General features: G+C 34.9%; 1 protein-coding gene across 11 annotated transcripts in view; it reads right to left on the bottom strand.

Annotated features, from left to right (window-relative positions):
- Braf (B-Raf proto-oncogene, serine/threonine kinase) overlaps positions 1-23,339 on the bottom strand; it is a 111,451-nt gene that overhangs the window by 15,121 nt on the left and 72,991 nt on the right. For 10 of the 11 annotated variants that reach the window (XM_048786818.1, XM_048786819.1, XM_048786821.1 and 7 more), the window contains 4 exons: positions 17,940-17,986; positions 17,031-17,149; positions 12,877-13,008; positions 4,193-4,327 (listed from right to left, as the gene is read on the bottom strand). In XM_048786818.1, the coding sequence (XP_048642775.1) occupies positions 4,193-4,327; positions 12,877-13,008; positions 17,031-17,149; positions 17,940-17,986 (433 nt within the window). Of the gene's footprint in view, positions 1-4,192; positions 4,328-11,005; positions 11,092-12,876; positions 13,009-17,030; positions 17,150-17,939; positions 17,987-23,339 lie in introns of those variants that run through there. The other variant, XR_007341834.1, reaches the window with a different exon arrangement.

The following is a 23,339-nucleotide window of genomic DNA, read 5'->3' as shown; positions in this document are numbered from 1 at the left end:
AGACCCCACTGACCTAGACTGCTAGTGGTATGTCTCATAAATGAGAAGTGACAAATGAATGGTGAAGACAGGGAAAGTCTACAAATAAATAACAATATACAAAAGCAGAGAAATTCACATATTTTAAGGTACAAAAGAAACATGATATAAAAGTATACAGCATGATAATGCATGTTCATAATCATGAGACGTGTACAAAGGGCTTGGCACAATGCCAGGCATAAAGTAAGTACTCAATGAAATTTTAGCAGAAATTATCATTAATACTATTATTACTGTTCTGAACTATCAATATTATTTTTTAAGTCAAACTATAATCTTTATAGTGACTAGTAAAAGGAGGAAAAGAAATAAGCAATGTTACAAAAATTTTTGAATTCTAAAACAAGTAAATAAAATTTAAGCTGGGTACATTAGTGCACGCCTGTAATTCCAGCTACTCAGGAGGATTTAAAGTTCAAGGCCAGACTCAGCAACTGTGAGACCCAGTGACAAAATAAAAAAAATAAAAAAGGAGCTAGGGTTATAGCTCAGTGGTAAATGTGCCTCTAGGCTCAATCACTAGTATCTTAGTGAATGAATTAATGAAAACAAACATAAAAAGTAAAAAGAATAAGGTTCTTTAAATCCCATTCTCCAGGGATAATCATACTTTCTTCTGGATCTTTCCTATACATAAATATATACATATAAAAACAGAGCCCATCTTCACCACCTTTTATACTACACTTTTTTCCTCATTGTTTTCTTTTTACCCTCATTAATATCCATGCCATCTATAAAGTTACCTTCATTTTTATGTCTTCAAATTTAATCCATTATAGTAAACTTTTTTTTATATACCCAAGTACTTATGGAAATAGGTTTGATAGCACAGGGTTTTAAGAGTATTTTAAATTTATGGATTCTACACCAAATACTTCCCACAAGCTGAACAATTTACTTTCTCACTACACAGTACCCCCCCCCCCCAAAAAAAAATTCTTTAAAGAATAATTCCTACCTCCCAACATTGTTCCCAGTGTTGGATACCAACAATTTTGACAGGCAAAATCAAAGGGTATCCCATTTTGGCATTTTACTAACTGCCATAGAAATTTTTGTCTTTTTCTAAGTTCATTCACCATTTGTATTTCTTTTACGCATCACCTGTTCATATTCTTTGCCCTCTTTCTACTGACTTGTCTTTGTGTGTGTGTGTGTGTGTGTGTGTTACTAGGGATGAAACTCAGGGGCACTCTACTACTTGTGATCCTCCTGGCTCAGCCTCTTGAGTTGCTGGGATTACATGTGTGTCCCACCATGGCCAGATCTTTTGACTGTCTTACTTACTGATTTTGTAAAATGTTCACCTTTGTTATATATGATAAAAAATTAGCCAGGTGCAGTGGCATATACCTGTAATCCCAGTGGCTTGGAGGATTGCCTCAAGGCTAGCATCAGCAACTTAGTGAGGCCATATCTCAAAGTGAAAAACAAAAACAAAACCAAAAAAGGGCTGGGCATGTAGCTCCTGGGTTAAATCTATCAAAAAATATATCTTTCTCTTTAAATTTTAATATTATTTTTTACTAATGTAGAAATTTTAAAAATTTAATGCAGGCATATATACTATATTAAACTTTATAATTTCCGAACTTTGCCTCTTGTTTAGGAAAGCCTTTCCTTCTTCAACACTGTAGAAATGATTTCATATTTTATAGTTGTTTTACATATAGATCTTTAGCCATTTAGGATTTATGTGGTGAAAAACTGTATGGTGTAGAAAGATAACCTCTGGGGCTGGGGATATAGCTCAGTTGGTAGAGTGCTTGCCTTGCATGCGCAAGGCCGTGGGTTCAATCCCCCATCACCTCAAAAAGAAAAGAAAAGAAAAGAACCTCTAACAAGCTGTGTGTGGCAGCACATGCCTGTAATCCCAGCTTCTTGGGAAGCTGAGGCAGGAGTATCACCAAGTTCATGGCCAGCCTCTGCAACCTGGGGAAACCCTGACTCAAAAAACAAACAAAAGAAATAACAGGGTTGAGGATATTGATCAGTTATCTGTCAGCAATTATGATAACAGATTAACAGAATGCCCCGAGTTAATTCCCAGTAAAACACACACACACGCACACACACACACACAGAGAAAAACAACACACTAAACAAAAACAAACTGTAATGAAAATTTAAATATAATACTTAAAGGAGTAGCCTCCACTAATCTAGAAAATTCATATTCATATGCACATTTCAATTTTTGATACCACTAAATGAATGAAATGATATATTTAGAAGTATGAACAATTCTGTCCCTTTAAGAAATGTTAGCACCTGGGATGTGAAAAGAGATCATGGTACTGGCCCAGCTGCTGATGTTCAACAACACTGGTCTTTCATCCAGATGTTTTCTGAGTTAAAAACCAAGCCAAAGCAAAGCAAAGCAAAGCAAAGCAAAGCAAAGCAAAGCAAAGCAAAGCAAAATATCCCAAAACTCTTTCTTAAAGTAACAGCAACGTAGGGTCATAGAACATAAAAACATTTATCTATCCATTTAACCATTTAGCCTCCCCTTTCTTTTCTGGGGCAGCCCTTGACACATGCTATAACCATCAATTCTACCTTCTTTAATTTTTTTTCTCTTTTAAACATTTATTTTTTAGTTGTAGTTGGATACAATACCTTTATTTTTATGTGGTGCTGAGGATCGAACCCAGGGCCTCGCACATGCTAAGCGAGCGCTCTACCGCTGAGCCACAACCCCAGCCCCTTCTTTAATTCTTTAGAAAAGAAAAATTTTGGGATAAAAAATGAAGGATGAGTGAATCTCATTTCTGTAATGGTGACTTATCTAAGTACTCTAGTTAGGACTGACATTCAAAGGCATAAGAACCACAAAGAAATGTCCCAGCAATTATGATAACAGATTAACTATGGAAGTCTGTACTTCCCACTTTTATTAGTTGTTCAAAACATTACATAGCTCTTGACAAGTACTTCCCACTTTAAACAACTGATTTGTCATGGGGTATATTTAGACAGCGTTATCATGAAGTTCCCAAGCATAAGAAAATGCTGCATTTATATTATAATATCTGTTATAGTTAAATGCTTTAAGCTTGTTACCTTAGTTTCAGTTCTTTGTGATGTTTATTTCTTTTTTCCTTTCTTTTTTTAAAAAAAAATTTATTTTTTAGTTATAGTTGGACACAATACCTTTATTTCACTTATTTATTTTTATGTGGTACTGAGGATCGAACCCAGGGCCTCGTGCGTGCAAGGCAAGCACTCTACCGCTGAGCCACAACCCCAGCCCCTTTTTTTCTTTCTTAATTTTTTGTGAGGTGGAGTCTAGACATGTTGCCCAGGCTGGCCTCAGACTCTAGGCTAAAGCGATCTCTTCTACCTCAGCCTCCCAAGTAAGCGACACCACATTGGCTCTTTGTGTGGTTTATTAAAGATTATTAACTTTAGCCTCACAACATGAAAAGATTAAAAAAAAGCAATGAAGAGTTATAAAGAATCATGAAAAGAAGACTGCATTCATTGCCTTTTCTTTGTGCGCCTGGTGGGCATGTCCCTTAAAAAGACCTCATATGAAAGGGAAACTTGGAACCTCTTTACCATCAAGAAGAATAAACATCAGTTCACAAAGTATGAGTTGTAGGCCTCTAAAAGGTCCATGGGTCAAAACTATTTTCATAACAATATTAAGATATTATTTGCCTTTTTACTGTCATTTTACAAGTCAAGTTTTCAGAGGCAACAATATAATGTAAGATACTACAACATAATGCAAAAGCAAAAAATCCAATTATTTTCTTTTTTTAAAGACATTTGAAAAAGAATGTAAAATGTAAATACCATTATTCTTTCAATAATGGTTTTGGTTTGGAAAACAGTAATTATTACTTACATAAGCAAAAATTCTTTGGGGTCTTTCATAATTTCTAAATGTATAAAAGAATCTGTGACCAAAAAGTTTGAGAAATGCTGGATAAATGCAAAGACCTTCTGAAAGTTTGTGTTGGGAGCCCAAACTTATGCTCAATTTTCACAAACCCATCTTCGTGTTTTTACCTGTCTGGAGGCTGCACATAATCACATGGAATCTAAACCTATGAAACAAACAGTGTGCTCCATGGAGTGCTTGAAAATCTGCCTCTGAATGTTAGGCTATTCTTTTAGTTAGCACAAAGTTTTTTCTTACTTGGGGAAAGAGTGGTCTTTCATCTCTTTTCTTTTTGAGGCACTCTGCCATTAATCTCTTCATGGCTTTTGGACAGTTACTCCGTACCTTACTGAGATCTGGGGATAGGTATCCTCGTCCCACCATGAAAATTATCTGGAGAAAAATAAAGGTAAATCACATATCTTTTACATAAGTTAAAATATATAAACAATGAAAAATCAATAAGCTCTACACTTAAGACATTTGTACTTTTCTAAATACATCTTATGCTTTGATAAAACCAACAATGCTAGTATATGGGTTCCTATATATCAGAGATTGTGGAATACCCATCCCCAAAGGGCTGCAATCTGAAATTTTCATGACCTGGGGCTGTCCAAAGGGCTCTTAACTCCTGTGCTGCTAGTTTCTCCTTATGTAGTCTATGTTCCCGCTGACAGTAACTGTTATGAAACACACAGATCCAATAGTGTTTCTTCTTTCCTTAAAAAAAAAAATGGTTACTGAGCCAGGTGCAGCTACGCACGCCTGTAATCCTAGTGGCTCGGGAGGCTGAGACAGAAGGGATTGTGAGTTCAAAGCCAGCTTCAGCAACTGCAAGGTGCTAAGCAATTCAGTGAGACCCTGTCTCTAAATAAAATACAAAATAGGGCTGGGGAATGTGGCTCAGTGGTCAGGTGCCCCTGAGTTCAATCCCCAGTACTAAAACAACAACAACATTAACAACAACAAAAGCAAAACAAAAAACAAAACAAAACAAAAAAGTGTTATTGAGTACTTTTAATTGTTGGGTATTAGGCTAACTCCTTTGCATATGTGTAGCAAGAACCAAAAAGCTAACCTTTTTAGCAATCATTTGCCCTAGTGCTATGGAAACTCTAATGGGGCATTTGGTTATAGGACCTCAGAATCACAGCCTCTTCCATCCCAATAGAAATCTTTTAACCATGTTTATATGGTCTCAGCTCCTTCCCATGAGAAGAGAAGGTGAAGCCTTTCAGCTCTTTTGAGGGTAGATGAAAACAGATGTTAGGAGTCTTGGGAATCTGGGAAGAGAGGATCTGAAGAGAGGGAGTTTTGATCTTAGAAGGAACAGGTCCCAGAGGGCTGGAATAGATGCTAGGGTGGAGGAAACTAGTAAGAAAGCCCCCATTCTGGGCAGAGCTGATGGAATTTTAGATATATTCAAGGTTAATGTTTGGTGTCAAATGACCCTTGTTTATGAGTCTGAAGTAAAGTTTTATTTGCAATGTGATCTCTATGGTACAGTTAAAAGGATGAAGCTTGGGAAGAGATATTGAGGGGACACAGATTTCTTCCATCTTGCCCTCTTCTGAATCCAGGATGTATAATCACTTTAATGGAGGAAAGAGACTCAGAATCCTAGCAGGAACTTGGAATAATACCTTGAAGCAACAGGTGACTACAAGCAACAACCAGGAAAAAGTAAAGCACTTAACAAGGGGGTCTTCAAAGTTGAGAAACAGTCTGGACTGTCTACATTCACAGAGGACAGCAGTTCAGATATGCTGACTTGGCTATCAATGGAAAAGGTAGCCCTGAAAGGCCAAAAAAACTTTGGTACACTTGAATTATAGATGTCATCTAATTTAACACTCAAAATAATTCTAACAAGGTAGGTATTAACCCTATTTTACAAATTAGGAACCAAAGTTCAAACAAATCTAAGAACTTGTCCAAGATAATGCAGCTATATAAGAATTTGGAACTGGGCATGGCCCACAAACTCAAGATCAGTCTGGGCAATTTAGCAAGACCTTGTCTCAAAAATAAAAAGGGTTGGGGATGTAGCTCAGTAGTAAAGTGCCCTTGGGTTCAATCTCCAGCACCAAATAAACAAACAAACAAACAAACTAGATAAGACCATCCCAATAGAAATCTTTTAACCATGTTTTATATGGCCTCAGCTCCTTCCCAGATTCCTGTAAAATTCCGGTGAATTGAAGGCCTAACTAAAATTGAATCTTGCTCATCATACCTTTCCTTTCACACCAAGAAATGATAATGCCCTCCTTTCCACCAATAGCTGTTATGACTATTTACTGCATCCAATGGTTATTAATCTTCTTGTGATTATGTAAATTCCCCAATGAAACTATAGGTCCTTATAGGCAGGGATTGTGTCTCATATATATGCATATCTTCTTCTGTATTTGTATTTATTTATTTATTTGGCAATGAGTATTGAACCCTGGGGTGCTTTATCACTAAGCTACATCCCTAATCTTATTTATTTTTTATTTTTGAGACAGGTCTTATGAAGTTGTTGAGGGTCTAGCTAAATTGCTGAAGCTGTCCTCAAGCTAGTGATCCTGCTGCCTAAGCCTCCTGAGCTCCGGGGGTTACAGGCATGTGCCACTATGCCCCACTATCTTCTTTTTAAAAATCTATACTACCTCAGCCTCTAACATTTAACACAATCTTCTGGACACAACAGGTTTTTTTTTTTTTTTTAATATTTATTTTTTAGTTTTTGGCGGACACAACATCTTTGTTTGTATGTGGTGCTGAGGATCGAACCCGGGCCGCACGCACGCCAGGCCAGCGCGCTACCGCTTGAGCCACATCCCCAGCCCGACACAACAGGTTTTGAATGTGTAAGTTAACAACTCCTTAAGGTGAATGACAAATTTGTGCTAACTGATTAGCCATGTCATAATTTGTAGTCTTCAAACTAGGGTTAAAGATCTCTGGGGCTACATGAAGATTCTACCAGAATTAAACACACATGGTAGTTTTAAGGGAATTAATTTCTACCTCATCAACTTACTTATGTCCCTTTCAAATAACTGACTTGCCCAAGAACTATTAATTCAGGTAAAAGTGTAAATCTTATCCTCTTTCCCCTTTCTCCTCTGTCATAACTGTCCTTCTACTTTACAAAAAGGCTTACTTTTTACCCATATGGAATCTAACTATATATATATAGTACGCATTATTCCAGATTGTGAAAACTATGGAGGAATGAAAGGGATATTTCCAAAAATTATTATCTAACTTAGCTCTAATGATTATCTAACTTTTTATCTAATTATTATCTAACTTTGCACCAAAGTTGGTTTCCAATTCTTTGTTTCCAACAAAACTGTCAAGTGATCATTAAAATAGTTTTTAAGAAGTTACTATATAATATCTGGGTGTGGTAGTGTAATACCAGGGGCTCAGGAGACTGAGGTAGGAGGATTGCAAGTTCAAAGCCAGCCTTAGCAACTTGGCAAGGCACTAAACAATTCAGTGAGACTCTATCTCTAATAAAAACATGAAAAAGGGCTGGGGATGTGGCTCAGTGGTTAAGCACCACTGGGTTCAATCCCCAGTACCCTCCCACCCCCAAAAAATTACTATATAATTTTTGGCATAATCTAGGAATGAATTCAAGTAATTGAGTGATATGGTGTACTCAGAGAGAGAGGACTGGTCTTTGTGTTTTGCTCCTGGGAAATAATCACTAAGCCCAGGGGGATGTCTTGTCCTGTTTCTCTGGGGACTCTGGGCCATGTCAGATGTCTATGCTAACAATGTGACTTACAGAGGGGTCTTTGGATCATTTAGTATCAGCATGACCCTTGAAGGAGCTGGAAACTGAGGTCAACTACACAAGAGTCAGCTACACACCTATAAAACCAAGTCCTAATAAAACCTCTAGACTCCAAGGCCCAGGAAGTTTCCCTGGTTGGCAATATACAATGTGTATTGTCACATACCACTACCAGGAAATTTAGTACTGTCCACAACTCCATGGGAAGAAGATAACTGGAAGTTTCACTTGAGACATGTTTTTGGACTCTGTTCCATGTATTTTTTCCCTTCTGATTTTAATCTGCATTCCTTCACTGGAATAAACTGTAACTGTGAGTACAACAGACTTCAGAGAATTTTCAGTGAGTCCTTTTGGTCTTGGGACTATGAAACTTTGCATATGGCTATATAAAACTCCTACCTTTTCTATCTTAATAAGATTTCTCAATATTTACCTCTTTAAAAATACAATAAGGAAAAAAGATCAATATTAAGCCTTGGCTCATCTACCAAAAAATCGTATTTACCTACAGATATATAAATCAACTGAAGGATAAACAAAAGCCCAGTGTTATTTATTAATATACACATTTCAATAAAATTTTATACTGTCTCTTCTCTATTAATCAAAACTTACATTATTTTTATCAGTTACATATTAAAAATTGAAACAATGGCATAATTCAGAATTTTTAAGAAATCAACAACCCAAAACAGAAAAAATTTTAAACATTCTAAGTTTAAACTTATAGCCATATTTTTTATTGTAAATATGTAACTTGAATAATCACTAAAAAGCTTTAAAGCATAGAAATGTGTTACATTAGGACAGAATTATGTGGAGAGTGAAACAGAATACTACAAATAGTTCGGGGGAAAAAATAGGAATCATGTCCTACCTCAAAAATTAACATAGAGCTATCATATTTTTTAAAATAAGTGATAGTATATCAAATTATTATGGTTTTTAGATTTTACTAGATATTTTTATTTTTTGGGGGTGCTGGGGATCAAATCCAGGGCCTCAGCATGCTGGGCAAGTGTTCTACCACTGATACATTCTACCCTAGATACATTTTTAAAAGCATTGTAGATAGGTATGGTGGCTCATGCCTGTAATCCTAGCAACTCAGGATGTTGAGATAGAAGAATCACAAGTTTGAGGCCAGCTTCAGCAATTTGGTGAGGTCCTAAGCAACTTAGTGAGACCCTGTCGCAAATTAAAAAAGAAAAAAGAAAAAAGGGCGGGGGATGTAGCTCAGTGGTAAAGTGTCCCTGGGTTTAATCCCCAGTACAACAACAAAACAAAAAACTTTAAAAAGAGGGAGTTAGTTATACCAGCCTTATTTTAAATGTTAACTGAATAGAAAATTATATTCTTAGCAATTACTCAAGCTTAAGGTAAAACTTCTTAGATGCTAATTTATTTATTTTTTATTTTTTTGGTGCTGAGGATTGAACCCAGGGCCTTGGGCTTGAGAGACAAGCACTCTTCCAACTGAGCTATACCCCCAGCCCCTTAGATGCTAATTTAAAAGCATTCACAGAGATGCAAAATTTTTCAAAAACCTGACTTTCAGAAAGAATGTGAGAAAGAAATCAAAGACAACTCTTACATTTTTACATGCCTCACTGTTTTAGTTTCTGTGGAGTACAGGGCAGGTGACCTTTACTGCTGGGGTTGGGGAGCTCAGTGATGATGAAAGAGCAGGAAAGCGAAAGGACAAGTCTTTCCCGGGATATAATTTGAAAAAATTCGTGGGGTACACATGCACAAAATCTATACATTAGCTTGAAATCTGGGACTGGTTCTTATTTGGAATACACATTCAGCACTCTGACACCCTCCCCTTCATCCCCTCATTTTCAACATCACCCCATATATTGCCTCAATAGAACTCTACATTCCATTGGTAGCTCAGACTGTGCTTTATTCATCTTTGAATGTCTCTATATTCCACAGTGCTTTATATGTAGTAGATGTTAAAAAACCTTTTCTGTTAAAATAATTTGTGTATTAATTAAGATACTGGAACTTATCATTTCTTGTTTCTTGAGAGCCTATGCTTAGAACCCAGGCAATCTGCTGTGAGAAAGAACAAGCAGCCTGAAGAAGTCCTATGGAAAGGACTATGGAAAGTCCTATGTGAAGAATTGGGTTCCCTAGTCCATGGCCCTGACTGAGTTCCCAGCTGACAGCTACTGCCAACTTGTCAGGTATGTGAATGAGCCAATTTGGAAGCAGATCTTCTTAACATCCAGTCACATTGTTCTAGCCGATACCACGTTAAACAGATAAATCTTCCTTACTGGGAGCAGCCCGATTGTAGATTCATTTGAGACACTACATTCTGGATGGTTTGTTATACACCAATAACTGGAATATACTTAAAATAACTGACATATGTTATCTATTATTTTCTTCTAAAAATACACAACATTTCTGTTCCAAGAAAAGAAAGCTATGAGGATATAGTCAATATTCTTAGCTTAGATAAGCCCATTATTATTAATCCCCATTTAGTAGAGGATTAAAGAGGGAAGAAGAGGGAGATTAGAGAGGAAAATGAAATGATAGAATAAAACAAATGAGAGAAAAAGTGATTTCTCAGAATCAGCACTGAGAAAAGTAAAGGAGAAATGGTATACTATTTTGCAAAGTAACATAAATGGTCATCTCTCAGAGAGCTAAAAGACTTACTTTCGTAAATAATCTGATTTTTAGATCTGATTTTCATAACTGGAAAAAAAAAAGACACATAGAGAGGTAAGATGACCAGGTAACACAGGTCTTGAGGCCATGCCTGCCAATGTATCACACTGCTTTACCCCACCCCCTGCTCTCAGTTTAAAGAAACAACCTGTCACCTCAGACTATGGGGTGAAAGTGTAGAGGAATGGTACCTACACTGCATAGTAAAGAAACAGCTATTCCATCTCCTAAGAAAAAGAAAGAATATTATTCCTGGATTCTCAAACAGAAGTCTAATCTGAGAGCCATGGAACTCAAGAGAAAGTGAAAGAAAATTCAAAACAAGAAGATGAATGGAGCAATCTGGGGTTACTTCACTGAGAATGACGAGAATTATTCTTTCAAAATGGGGAGTTCCATGGAAAGTACCATTTGAAGAAAGTAGGCTACAGGATAATGAAGTAGAATGGGGGTAGTGGGAAGAGTATGTCATTCTTTTACCTCTACCTCCTTTAGCAAATACTTAACTTGGTTTCTGGCTGGCAAATTCCAGGGGCTCTAACTATAGTACTAAAAGAATTAACTAGTAAAGGCCTTACCCTTCTGCTGGTCACTCACTCACTTCTCTCATGGAGAGTAAGCCCTTGCCACATCATTTATTATACTCCCATGGAGGACAAAGCACCTAAAATGCCAAGAAGTGGATGAGTGCAGAACTCTGGGATGCTTTTATCCATATTTTGGAGATAGTAATATTTGTTTCCATATTATAATTATATTAAAATAAACTGACAGATCTTAAGTTCACAAATTTTTATTAATTTGTAGTCTATATGATCAATCAGCTAAAACTAAACTAAAAATCCTTAGTAACTCCTTTGGAATAATAATACCCATAGGAAAAGTGAACATGGCACAGAGTGTTATGCTGTTGTATGCTTGAATTACATTTGTAAAAGACAGAGCACATGATGCTTCCAAATTTTGCTAATCAGACTGCCATCATCCAATCAATCATCTCAGTGATCTATATCTGTCATAAGTACAGTTAAGTATAGTGTTTCAATTGTGTTCTTTAGCTAGTATTTTGCACCCCCTCCCATCTAAGTTTCATGCAGGCTTGACATAAGATCATCAAAACAGAAGTTCTATACTGTTTAACACTCAAAACTAAGACTCAACATTCTAAAGCTAATGAAATGATTAGAAAGACAAAACAACAATTACAAATTCAGCTTTATGATGAACTGGATAGAAATGCAATCATTTTTTTAAATGCTCAAAGCAAGAATCAAGACCCCCACTGGCTACAGAAGATACAGTGATTCAATAGGAAGGCCTAAAGTTCAGGATAAGTTGGATTACTTCTATGTTACCACATGATAGTTAAATGAAAAAGCTATCATCAAAAAGAGAGTTGAGCTACTGACCAAAATAAATATATCACTTAAATATATCACTTTTATATATAAAATCTATCATTTCATTAGGTTGGGAAGTCATGATAAAATATGTAAAAAGTTTACACTTTTTTGTTTTCATTCTCTGGTTGGGGATTCTCAACATTGGTATGAGTCAGAATCACCTGGGAAGCATAAAAACGGGTACTTGAACCATCCACCAAGCACTCAGAATCTGCTCTGGTGTCTCCACTTACAAGCAATTTCTCAGGTAATTCTGATGAAAACCATAGCAAAAAGTCTAAATATTTTCAAATTACAGTTTACACTGTCAACTCTTATTTTCTAATATATTAACAGTTAATGCTGGAATCTCTGTCTCCTTACACATACTATTTAAATGCTAAGGTATCCAAGACAGTTTCAGTAAAGACAATTCACTTTTCTTGCTTAGTTTTAAAAGCCTACATGAATTTATTGTGAAAAGACAGAAAATGCAAAGAGCTACATGAACTACAATGTATTGGTACTTTTCAGAAGGTAAGGGATAGAGAACAGTAACTTAGGAAGAAAAAAAAATCCCCTCTTACTAGATTTCTCATTATAGAAAATTCAAAGCATGATTTAACATTGCTTCCATGATTTTAAAAATTAAAAAAATCTTAATTAAAAAAAAATTCAATACAGAGACATTCATGGCCAAGCACCTACTCCAATGGCACAATCCTCAAAGAGTAAAAGGCTTAACACCTAAGTATTATAGCTGCAGAGCTCATTCTTCTACTTGAGCTCTGGTTAAGAAACATTAAGTAAGTATTATTTACTGTTGTGTCTCTAGTTTTCAGTTACAAAATCAGGAATTTCACTCCACTGTACCAGCATTTCAGAGAAAAAGTCTTAGTACAAGCTGCTATTATGCCAAAAGTGCACAGAAGATTTCTAAAACTGGTCACCAAGATCAAGAGAGCTATCCTTCAGGCTTACCCAGAACTCAATACTTCCTTTCTATAGCTAACCTGAGCTTTTACACAAAAACTGAAATAAATCCCCAAGAGATGGTAAATATTTACCTGGTCCCTGTTGTTGATGTTTGAATAAGGTAACTGTCCAGTCATCAATTCATACAGAACAATCCCAAATGCATATACATCTGACTGAAAGCTGTACGGATTTTTATCTTGCATTCTGATTACTTCTGGTGCCTGTTAGAACATAAGAAGAAAAATATTGTAGTTTATTCTTCACTTCAAGTGAATAAAGACTGAAATAAAAACTGTAATTGCCAGAGCAGTGTTTTATCATAAAAAAACTCATCTCTTATTAATAGTCAAAGAACTGAAACCAATTAAGAAAGAGGAAGAAAAAAAACTCCTGCTCTATAGATTCTGAAAGAAGCAGTTCTAGGTAAGATTCTATAATGCATTACTAAGACTAAGACTTTATAATTTTATCAGCTAATTTTCTTTCTGAACAAAATACCATCACTGCCATTTGACTTCTTCCTAAGACTTACCCTATCAGAATCAGTTTCCACTTCTCATTCCTGATTGAGCAAAAAAACAATAACAACAACAACAACAACAAACTAGACCTGTAGCTATAAGATGCTCGAGAGTAGGCACAACAACTACAGTAATTGTCTCAGAACTTAAGTTTTTCCATTGGTACAAAAGGTTTTCCTCATCTCAGGGCACCTTAGAAAATAATGGTAGAATTTAAGGCTGATAAACTCGAATTCCCTGTTAAGCCATGGAATAAACACGTAGTATAAACATGTCACGGAAACTTTATTAACAAAAGCTACAGACAGCAGGTAGATTTAGGGAAAAAATGGTATAAAAAATCTTTTGGCTGCTGGTCCTTGGCAAAGTAATAGACCAAATCACTATCTGCCACATTTTTACATATTTCAGTCATTGTATTGCACAACTATATTTCTAATTTACATGAAATACAATGATTGACTGGTTAACAATTAGCTTAAAAGATTTCTTCCTTCTCAAAGTATCTCCTGTTTTGTTTCATTTGGAAAGAATTAAGAAGTTGCAAGAATATTAATGAAAACATCAATTTGATAGTAAAAGCTGTACTAACTGCAAAAATGGCTAGAAAAGGTTCCTGGTGTGGGAAGGCAGGTATCTCACAAGGAGAGGCAGTGGCTCTTAATTACAGCTGCAAGTCAGACCATTTGTGGAGCTTTTAAACCTCACAATGGCCAGACTACACTCAATCTCAGTAATTTAACATCTGAACCTGGGGTGGGTCCCAAATGTTATTGATCATTAAAGCTCTTCAGGTGATTCTAACGTCTAACCCAAATTGAGAACACTGATGAAAGATCTGTGGAAGAACCTAAAGGGAGTCAAAAGATGGGGTTGGAAGAGAAGTTTGCTACTACTTGCTTTTGTTATACATTCTGATGATAGTTGTTTTTAAGTAATATAGTACAAAATAAACCACTTACAACTTTGATGAAATGAACAAACCAGAATACCAAGAAGCCGGTTATGATAAAAGACATAATATTCAAAGCCTAAACTAATTTTTGTGAGGGACAGAGTAAAAACTAGTTGAAGAACTATCTTTTCATACGTGTGTGTGTGTGTGTGTGTGTGTTGCTGGGAACTGAATCCAGGGCCTTGTGCATTCGAGGCAAGCACTCTACCAACTGAGCTATATCCTCAGCCCAGAAGACGTCTTTTCAAAAATTAGTTTTATTTCACTGTTGTTGGTGGATGGCTTGATGAAAAGCTGTATGTGAGCTATTTACAAGAAATGCATAACTGATCTTCAATTTAGTAGTTTAACTTGTAAAATTTTTCACAAAGGTTTCTCTTTCAAGATATACATAAAAGAAAGTTAAGACAAATATAATTAATTCAGAGGACCACATAATGTTAGTTCTGATCAAACTCTGTGGTTATTCTGTATTTGCTTCTGAAGGCAGTATCAACCCAGAAAGATTTATTTAACAAAGAAGTACATTATTGGCTATTCTCTTACCTTAAAATTTAGCATAAAGGATGAATTTATCTATCCAGGTATCAACAAAAGTAATTGGAAGGAAATATAAACTTTCTGTGTAATAATACACTAACTGAAAAATCTTAAAATTTTTCAGAGTAAGAACAAACCTGGAGACTTGATTGGGCTCAATTCTCCCACACTAGTTAAAATAAACATACCTTAAAAAAATGTGCATGGTTTGTTTTTTAGGTTCTGCAATTTCAGCACTTAAAAATCCGTTTCTGCCTATCATCTTAGGATATACTGCCATTTTTGTTATAGGCATATACTTTAAAGGGTCCTGAAATCCAATTATAATCATAATACAAATATAATTATTAATTAGCCTCATATTTCTAATTATTATTTAAAACCATTAAACATATATTAAAGAATTTTTTAAAAACTTAGCTAACTACAATTACTAAATTTTAGAAAAGGCCTCAGAAATTCACTAGTCCAACTCAACACTGTAGATGGAGAGAATAAGAGGAGGTTAAAAAAACCTGCAAGTTAATGGCCAGAGTACTACTAGAATACAGATCTCCTGACTCTAATATTAAAGTCCAATGTCTTCTCTTCCACCTTGCCACTTGCCCTAATTCCATGTACTGTCATAAGAAATCATAGCTCAATTTAACCCTATGCCTATATCTTGATAAACTTGGAATCTTACCCTGGAATTCCCTTCTTGGGCACTGCTACATATAGTTTGAGGAATTTTGGCAAATACAGCTTCAGAAGCCCTCACAACTTTTCTGTTTCTGGCAGAGTGTCCCAGAAGTTTTAATGCATATTAAATTATTTAAAGCTTAAAATTACACTAAGACTTCTGGGATACCTGTATTTAGCTTAGAGCTGCAGTTTTCAAACTTGCTGGTCCTAGGACTTGTTTTCATTCTTAAAAATTATTAAAGACCCTAAAGAGTTTTTGTTTATGTGGATTGTATCTGTGGCTTATTTATCATATTAAAACTTAACAAAGAAACTTAAAATACTGACTAATTCATTTAAATATTAAAAATAATAACCACTAATGTCAACACAGAACACACATTTTTAATAAAAAATATTTTTAAAAATAAAGGTTAGTGAGAATAGTACTGTGATTCTCTTTGACATCTGGCTTAATAGCAACCAGGTGGATTCTATTTGCTTCTTTATTCAATCATTCTCTCCTTTTGTTCTTGCAGCTCTGGGGATCCAAACCAGCATATACTGGGCGGCACTCTACAATCAAACGACACTCCTTGCCCTTGCTTCTCATTTCAATATGTTGCTATGTGTTGTTTTGATCGGAGGATAAGAAGAAAATCTGGTCTCACAAAGGGATTATTGTGGTTCCTCCCAATGAAAGGTCTTAGGGATCCTTTTGAGAACTGCTGATTTATATAGCATGATTCCTATACATTTTGGGAGGTACTGGGGATTGAACCCACTCTGGGCTACATTCACAGCCCTTTATAATTTTTCAATCTTGAGACAGTTTCCCTAAGTTGCTTAGAGCCTTGCTAAATTGCTGAGGCTGGCCTTGAACTTTCAATCCTCCTGTCTCAGTCTCCTGAGTTGCTGAGATTAACTGTCTGCTGCAGTAACTGCACAGAAATTTTGTTCCCTTCTTTTAGAACTTCTCTTTCTTCTTTTCAACAAAGCAAAAATAAGAATAAAGAAAGAGAAAATAAGTTATGCAAGGAAGCATAAGGCTAATACTTAAAAATTCCCCAATTTTTTTCTCTTGCCTTTCCTCTCCCAGCTGCCCCATAATCATACTGTTCTTTCCAGTCTGAAGGAAGTAACTTTCCAGTTTAGGCTCAAGTAAGATTGTAAAATAGCCTCTTTGTTAAAAGGAAGAGTTTTCTTAGCAAAACCACAATAATGGCTGTACTCCACACCTGCCTTAAATTGCAACCTATTTTTTTTTTAAACAGTGCACATAGGACATTTTGAACACAAAATATTTTTAAACGGACAATTCTGAATAAACTTTAAACATTGTTTATAAAATATATTTTTGTTTAAAATATAGTGAAACTGACTTTATACATTATTTCTAAAGATAAAAAAAGTTAAAATTATTTACATAAAACATTGATTTTTTTTTCCAAATACTGGGAACTATGAAAATACGATAGTTGAAACCTGCAATGACTTTCTAGTTACTCAGCAGCATCTCAGGTTCCAAAAATGTAATCCATGGAGAAATAGCCTCAATTCTTACCATCCACAAAATGGATCCAGACAACTGTTCAAACTGATGGGACCCACTCCATCGAGATTTCACTGTGGCTAGACCAAAATCACCTATTTTTACCGTGAGGTCTTCATGAAGAAATATATCTGAGGTGTAGTAAGTAAAGGAAAACAATAGATCTCAATTCTCCTATTAGAGCAAACATTATGAAAATTTTAGGTAAGAGATCTAGTTTCTATAATTATGTAATATGATAGTCTTTAATAAAGTACAGTACTTCATATTTCCTAAAGTTGATTGAAAAGGTTTTAAACAATAATTAGTTGTATTTAACCTAAGTAACCTATTTTTAAAATTTTGGGGGCTTAAAATGTACAAGGATGAGGTGATGCTTTCTTAAGCCTTCGGGAGCTCTAGAAACTTTCCCATTTGATTTTGATCATGTAGGCCCAGATATACTTTAGCACTTCTGGGGAATCTATAAAGGCTCTTTACTGGAATAAAGATGCCAGCAGGCAGGGTCTGAGACTGGGCTTACGGAAAAAGAATTTTTTTTCTCATCTCACTGCTATGTAATTTACAGCCTTCCATTAGATCTCAACTACTCCTAAACAAGGGCAGAGGGGTGAAAGAAACTAGTACATAGCTATAAACTTATCTGTTTTATAGTGTGGATAGAATGTAAGCAAGCAATAAAAAAAGTCCTACTATTATGAAGACTTTAGATAGATTTTCTTATAGTGCTCAATCATTCAGAAACCAAAAGCAGGCTATTATATCCTTCTCTACTATACTCTCATGCAAGCTGATTTATTAATATTCTTTACAGTATACTGAATTTAGCATGAAAACTGTTTTTACATAATGTGAAGACAAAATGCAGAAGAAAAAGTCAGGATGTTTTCAAACTTCGCGGACAAATTTCAGGAAGGATACTATTACTCTTGAGGTCTCTGTGGATGATTGACTTGGCGTGTAAGTAACTGAAAAACAAAACATCATTTAAACCTGAGTAAGGCTAAAGGACTCTGGCCTCAGAATCTACAGAACATACTTAGGGGTATAAATATTTATTTAGAATCACGATACAATTAAAATCTGTACATTGTGATAACTTCTTTATACATAAATTAGTTGACTATAAATGAATTTAGGATTTTAGAAACATATCACTATTATTTACAGCCCAAATCTTGTTTATATTTAAAGACTTCACTTTATCTTTTACTAGTTACAAATACAAACCTTTCAACCCTGTGAAGCCTATTTATTAATTTCCTATAAATACACTTCGACATTCAATGCTTCCCACCTGTACCCATCTCTCCAAATCAGCTTTCATTTTATTTATCACATATTTAAACTTGTCCTTTAAGATGGAACACAAATTCTAACTCCAAAGTGAAGCTTTCCTATGATTAACCCAACTGAAAGTGATCTTTCATTGTTCAATTTATTTAGTAATTATTTTAATAGCTGGATTTATTTATTTTTTAAATGTGCCTATGTTTGCTTTCTATTTAGAATGTAAACTCCACCACAATGTAAAAGTTTGGTAAATTACAACTATTTTTAAAGGTGGTATGATATATTCTTAAAGGACCTTACTGAAACTATATGAAAGTTGGGTGTGGTGGTTCATGCCTGTATTCCAGTGAATGGACCTTACTGAAACTAGTGAGGAGCAGACTTCCTCTATAATGACCACAGTGGATCTATTTTAAAACTAACTTAAAGTTTAAATCATCTATGGTACCGCCACAAATTGCTTTAGTTGTGTTCATTGAGGGAAAGCGCTTTGATTAATTTATTTCCATTTATCTACACTGCCTAATATAAGACCTGGCATGTATGTTAAATATTCAATATATCTGTTGAATCAACTATAAATAGGATATATACATAAACTCCACTCAAATTTAATTCTGGAAAAAACAGATGAGACTTCTGAAATCTAACAATGACCATTAAGAAATAAGTTCTGCTTTAAAATAAAAAATTAAAATCCAAATAATATGATCAAAATCATGTAATGGACACCTAAAAATAGAAGACTTCCAAATAATTGAGATTCTTCATGTTTTCTGGTCTTTATTTAAAACTTCCTCATTCTCCCAGTCATCAGGATTTTAAAACTAAGTTTTTGAACTAAATTTTCATTTTAAATTACTATTTATTCAAAGTAATTCTTTCTCCTCCAATTACTTCTAATCTCACACTATTTCTATCATTTACAGCATACACCACAATATAAAACTTATCTTGTTTTGTAGGGTGAGTGTTGTTCTGCTACACCATACTGTCACTTTTCCATTGAAAGAAAATCTGATGTCAATTATTGGTACCATCTGCTTGAAAAGTTCTGCAGTAACATGGAAAGCTAAAAACAGATGGAAATAAATGTGTTCTAATCAAAAGCTTTTTCAAGATGGGGAGAACCTGACTCCATGAGAAAGAAAGGGGGTAAATGATGATGATGTTGTTGGTGGAGCTAGGTCAAAGAGCCCTAGGGTCTAGTGTGCTGCAAAGGTGTTGGTCTTTGAAAGTGGTTCCTTCTCCTGGGAGATGAAACAAACAAAACCAATGGGAGATACATACGAAAATGGAGGCATGATGAAGTTAAAAGGAGTGCAGATAAAGATGCTTTTTATTTTGGGGGGCAGTAGAAGGAATTGAACCCAGAACCTTGTGCATGCTAGACAGGTACTCTACCACTCTGCTACATTCCCAGCCTGATAAAGGTGTTCCTTTCAATGCAAAACAATAGAACTAGAATAAAAGAGAAATGTAACTGAAGAGCTGAGGAGAAAAAATTTCTGTCCAGGAATTTAACAGATAATTAACAAAATATAAATGTGATTGTTGAACTAGTGGTTATTACCAGTAGAAGCTGGACAGCATAAAGTATTAAAGACCAAAGTTGCAAATGGCTGCAATTTGAAATAGCATCACCTTATACCCCATCACCTTATACCCCCTGCTTTCCTAATTTTTATGTCATGTAATAATTCTCTTTCTATAATATTTCTGCAACTAAAGTGACAATAAAGTCCATGTCTGTATAATGGAAGGCTGGAAGGAAAAGAAGCTATTTCCCCAACTAGAAAAAACAGGATGCACATCATACCCCAACCCTATAAAATAAAAAGTTTCACATTAATTGTATCATAAATAATTCTATATAGGTTGACACTAAAACAATTTCCTAGGCAATGACCCATTATAATGGAAGATGCCAAAAACAAATAAATAAACAACCACATAGTCAGTTGGGGGACAGGTAGGAAAGGGAACAAGAATAAACTGACTTTGGCTACAGAAGTCTATGCATTATTTAGGATAATTCCACTAGCCCTCTGAACTTTTTAAGACATTAAGGAGAACGTTACAGGTTTACGAATGTTATGGGTTTTCAAAAATACTAGGAAAGACAAACATGGTATCAACTAAATATCACATTCTCTTGACAGAATTCTCTTAGGAAATCTCTTATCTGGAAGAAAAAATGTCTACCAATAGAATCATTATTCTTAGATCTGCAAAATTATCTAGTAAAATTTGTTTTCTGTATATTCCTTTTAAGTTCTTACATAAAATTAAGTTTTTCAACATTCTTTTCAGAGCACAAGATGATGCCTCAAACTAAGTAAGCATTTCAGATTTGATCTAACACAAACTAGAGTGAGATTCCCATCTTCATCTGTCCCTTGTGGTGAGCATAAAAAATTTAAGTGAGCCATTGTCACTCAATGGACTCTTAGGTTTAATTACAACACTAGAATTATCTTTTTAAACTGCTCCTATAAAATGCTTCCTCCTTGGGCTGGGGTTGTGACTCAGTGGCAGAGCACTTACCTCACACATGTGAGGCGCTGGGTTTGATCCTCAGCACCACATAAAAATAAACAAAAACAGAGATATTGTGTCCATGTATAACTAAAAAATATTAATAATTAAAAAATGCTTCCTCCTCCTACATTTGCATACTTCTGTTCTTTACACCTGGATGAAATTTTATGTTTTGTAGATATGGCCTAAAACCCCACATTAAAATTTTAGTTTTCGCTAAAATAGGTTTTAAAAGATTGGCATTCTAATGATGTCCTCATCTAGGTACTGCTAAATATACTCATCACATTCACAAGAGAGGAATAAAGACAGAAATCTTCCAGCTTGCTACTTTCAGGTATGATTGTTTATCCAGTTATGAATCTAGTTAAGTCCTGCCATTTGTGTTACATCTCTTGGTTTTATCTTTAAGAAGAATATGAAAGTTGGGTGTGGTGGATCATGCTTGTATTCCAGTGAATGGAAGGAGCTAAGGCAGGAGGATCACAAGTCTGAGGCCAGCCTTGGCAACTTAGTGAGACTTTGTTTCAAAATAAAAAATGAAAAGGGAAGGGGATGTAGCTAGCTCAGTGGTGGAGCATTTCTGGGTTCAACAAAAACTTAGTACCAAAGGAAAATCAACAAAACCAAACAAAGTCAAACCAAACCAAACCAACAACCAAAACCAAAACCAAATAACTCCCCTCCCCAGAAAAAAACCAGGAGCAATATTATTCAAATACTTTGATGAAATTCAAATACTGCAGTACACCATCTGGCTGATTTATCAGTCTCATCTATTTGTGAAAGCTTCTAGGCTCATGTTAATTGGCTGCTATTTTCTACTATTTTTAAAACTTCAGACCTGGACTAAGCAGACACTTATATTTTGGCCTTTTTTTCACCAAATTCTACACAATCCCACAGAGGTTCATCAAACTTCAGGACAGCAAGCTGACTCCCTCTGACTCCCTCTGACACCCTAGCTGCCCTTGGAAAATTTAGAAGCTGTCTCAACTGGTAGATGTGACAGCGGTAACAGTGTCATATAGTCTTTCTTCTACTTTGATGTTTTTTGGTTCCCCTGAAAATCATGATGTAGAAAGCGAGCAAGATGGAAGGGAATGACATTCTGCTACTTCTCCATAGTCAGCAATCATTTATCATTTTAAAAATAATTAAAATCTCCAATAGGTAGTTTCCAGATTTTTCAGCTGTGGTTTATAGTAGAACTTAAATTCTATCTCACTTTGTTTTTACCTTCTTTCACTTAAAAAAATAAAACTTATTGAGGTATAATTATAAAAGACAATGATTCAATTTTAAATGTCTAATTAAACGAGTTCCAACAAATTTATACCATCGTGTAATGACCTGTCATAATCAATATAAAGAATATCTACCACCCCAAAAAAGTTTCTTCATCTATTTTTGCAATTAATAATACCCCCAGATGTCCATTGTTAATTCTTTTTGTCACTATGGGTTATTTTCATCTTTATGAATTTTGTATAAAAAGAATTATATGGTTTCTTTTGCTTAGCATAATGATTTTGAGATCAACCTGATGGTTGCCTGAAGTATTACGGGGTATGAATATACCACAGCTTATCCATTTAACTGTTGGATAGGTACCATTTGGACATTTTGTTTTTTAGTAATTATGAATAAAATACTGTAAACATACATGTATAAATCTTTGTTGTTGATGTTTTTTATTTCTTTTTGGTTAGTTAGGTAAGATCAGAATTTCCCATTTGTTAAGTTTAAAAGAAACTATCAATTTGTTTCCCCAAATGGTTGTCTCATTTGAAATCCTTATAATATATGAAAGCTCCAAGTTGCTCTTCATCCTTGCCAACACCTAGTGTTCTGATTACAGGCGTTCTGAATGGTGTAGTTCTATAGCACTGTAGTTTTAATTTGCTTTTTCCTAATGTCTAACTATGTTAAAATTTTAGGGGGGCTGGGATTGTAACTCAGTGGTAGAGTGCTTGCCTAGCATGTGTGACGCACTGGGTTCGATCCTCAGCACCACATTAAAACAAAAATAATAATAAAAAAAGGTATTCTGATCAACTAAAAAAAAATTAAAAAATCTTTGTGTTTATTTTCCATTTACATACATTCTATAATAAAGATTTCAAATCTTTTTTTTTTTTTTTTTGAGACAGTCTTGAGCTGTTGGATGGCCTCAAACTTTCTAGTAACTGGGATTATAGACACATGGCACATCCAGATTCTTACATGCATTTTTTTCAGTGAGTGATAATGTTTTATTGTAAGAATACTTTATATGCTCCAGTCTTTTATCAGATGATGTGTTTTACAGACATTCCCTCTAAGTCCATGGCTTGTTTTTTCAATTTAAGAATAGAGTCTTAAGACAATTTTAAATTTGATGAAATTCAATTTATTAGTTTTTTAAAAGAGATTTATTTTTTAGTTGTAATTGGACACAATACCTTTATTTTATTTATTTTTACGTGGTGCTGAGGATCAAACCCA

The sequence above is a fragment of the Marmota marmota genome, unplaced genomic scaffold, assembly GCF_001458135.2.
Source record: "Marmota marmota marmota unplaced genomic scaffold, marMar, whole genome shotgun sequence".
NCBI classification, from domain to species: Eukaryota; Metazoa; Chordata; class Mammalia; order Rodentia; family Sciuridae; genus Marmota; species Marmota marmota.
The sequence above is the reverse complement of the archived record's forward strand: the minus strand, read 5'-3'. Positions and strand labels throughout refer to the sequence as shown.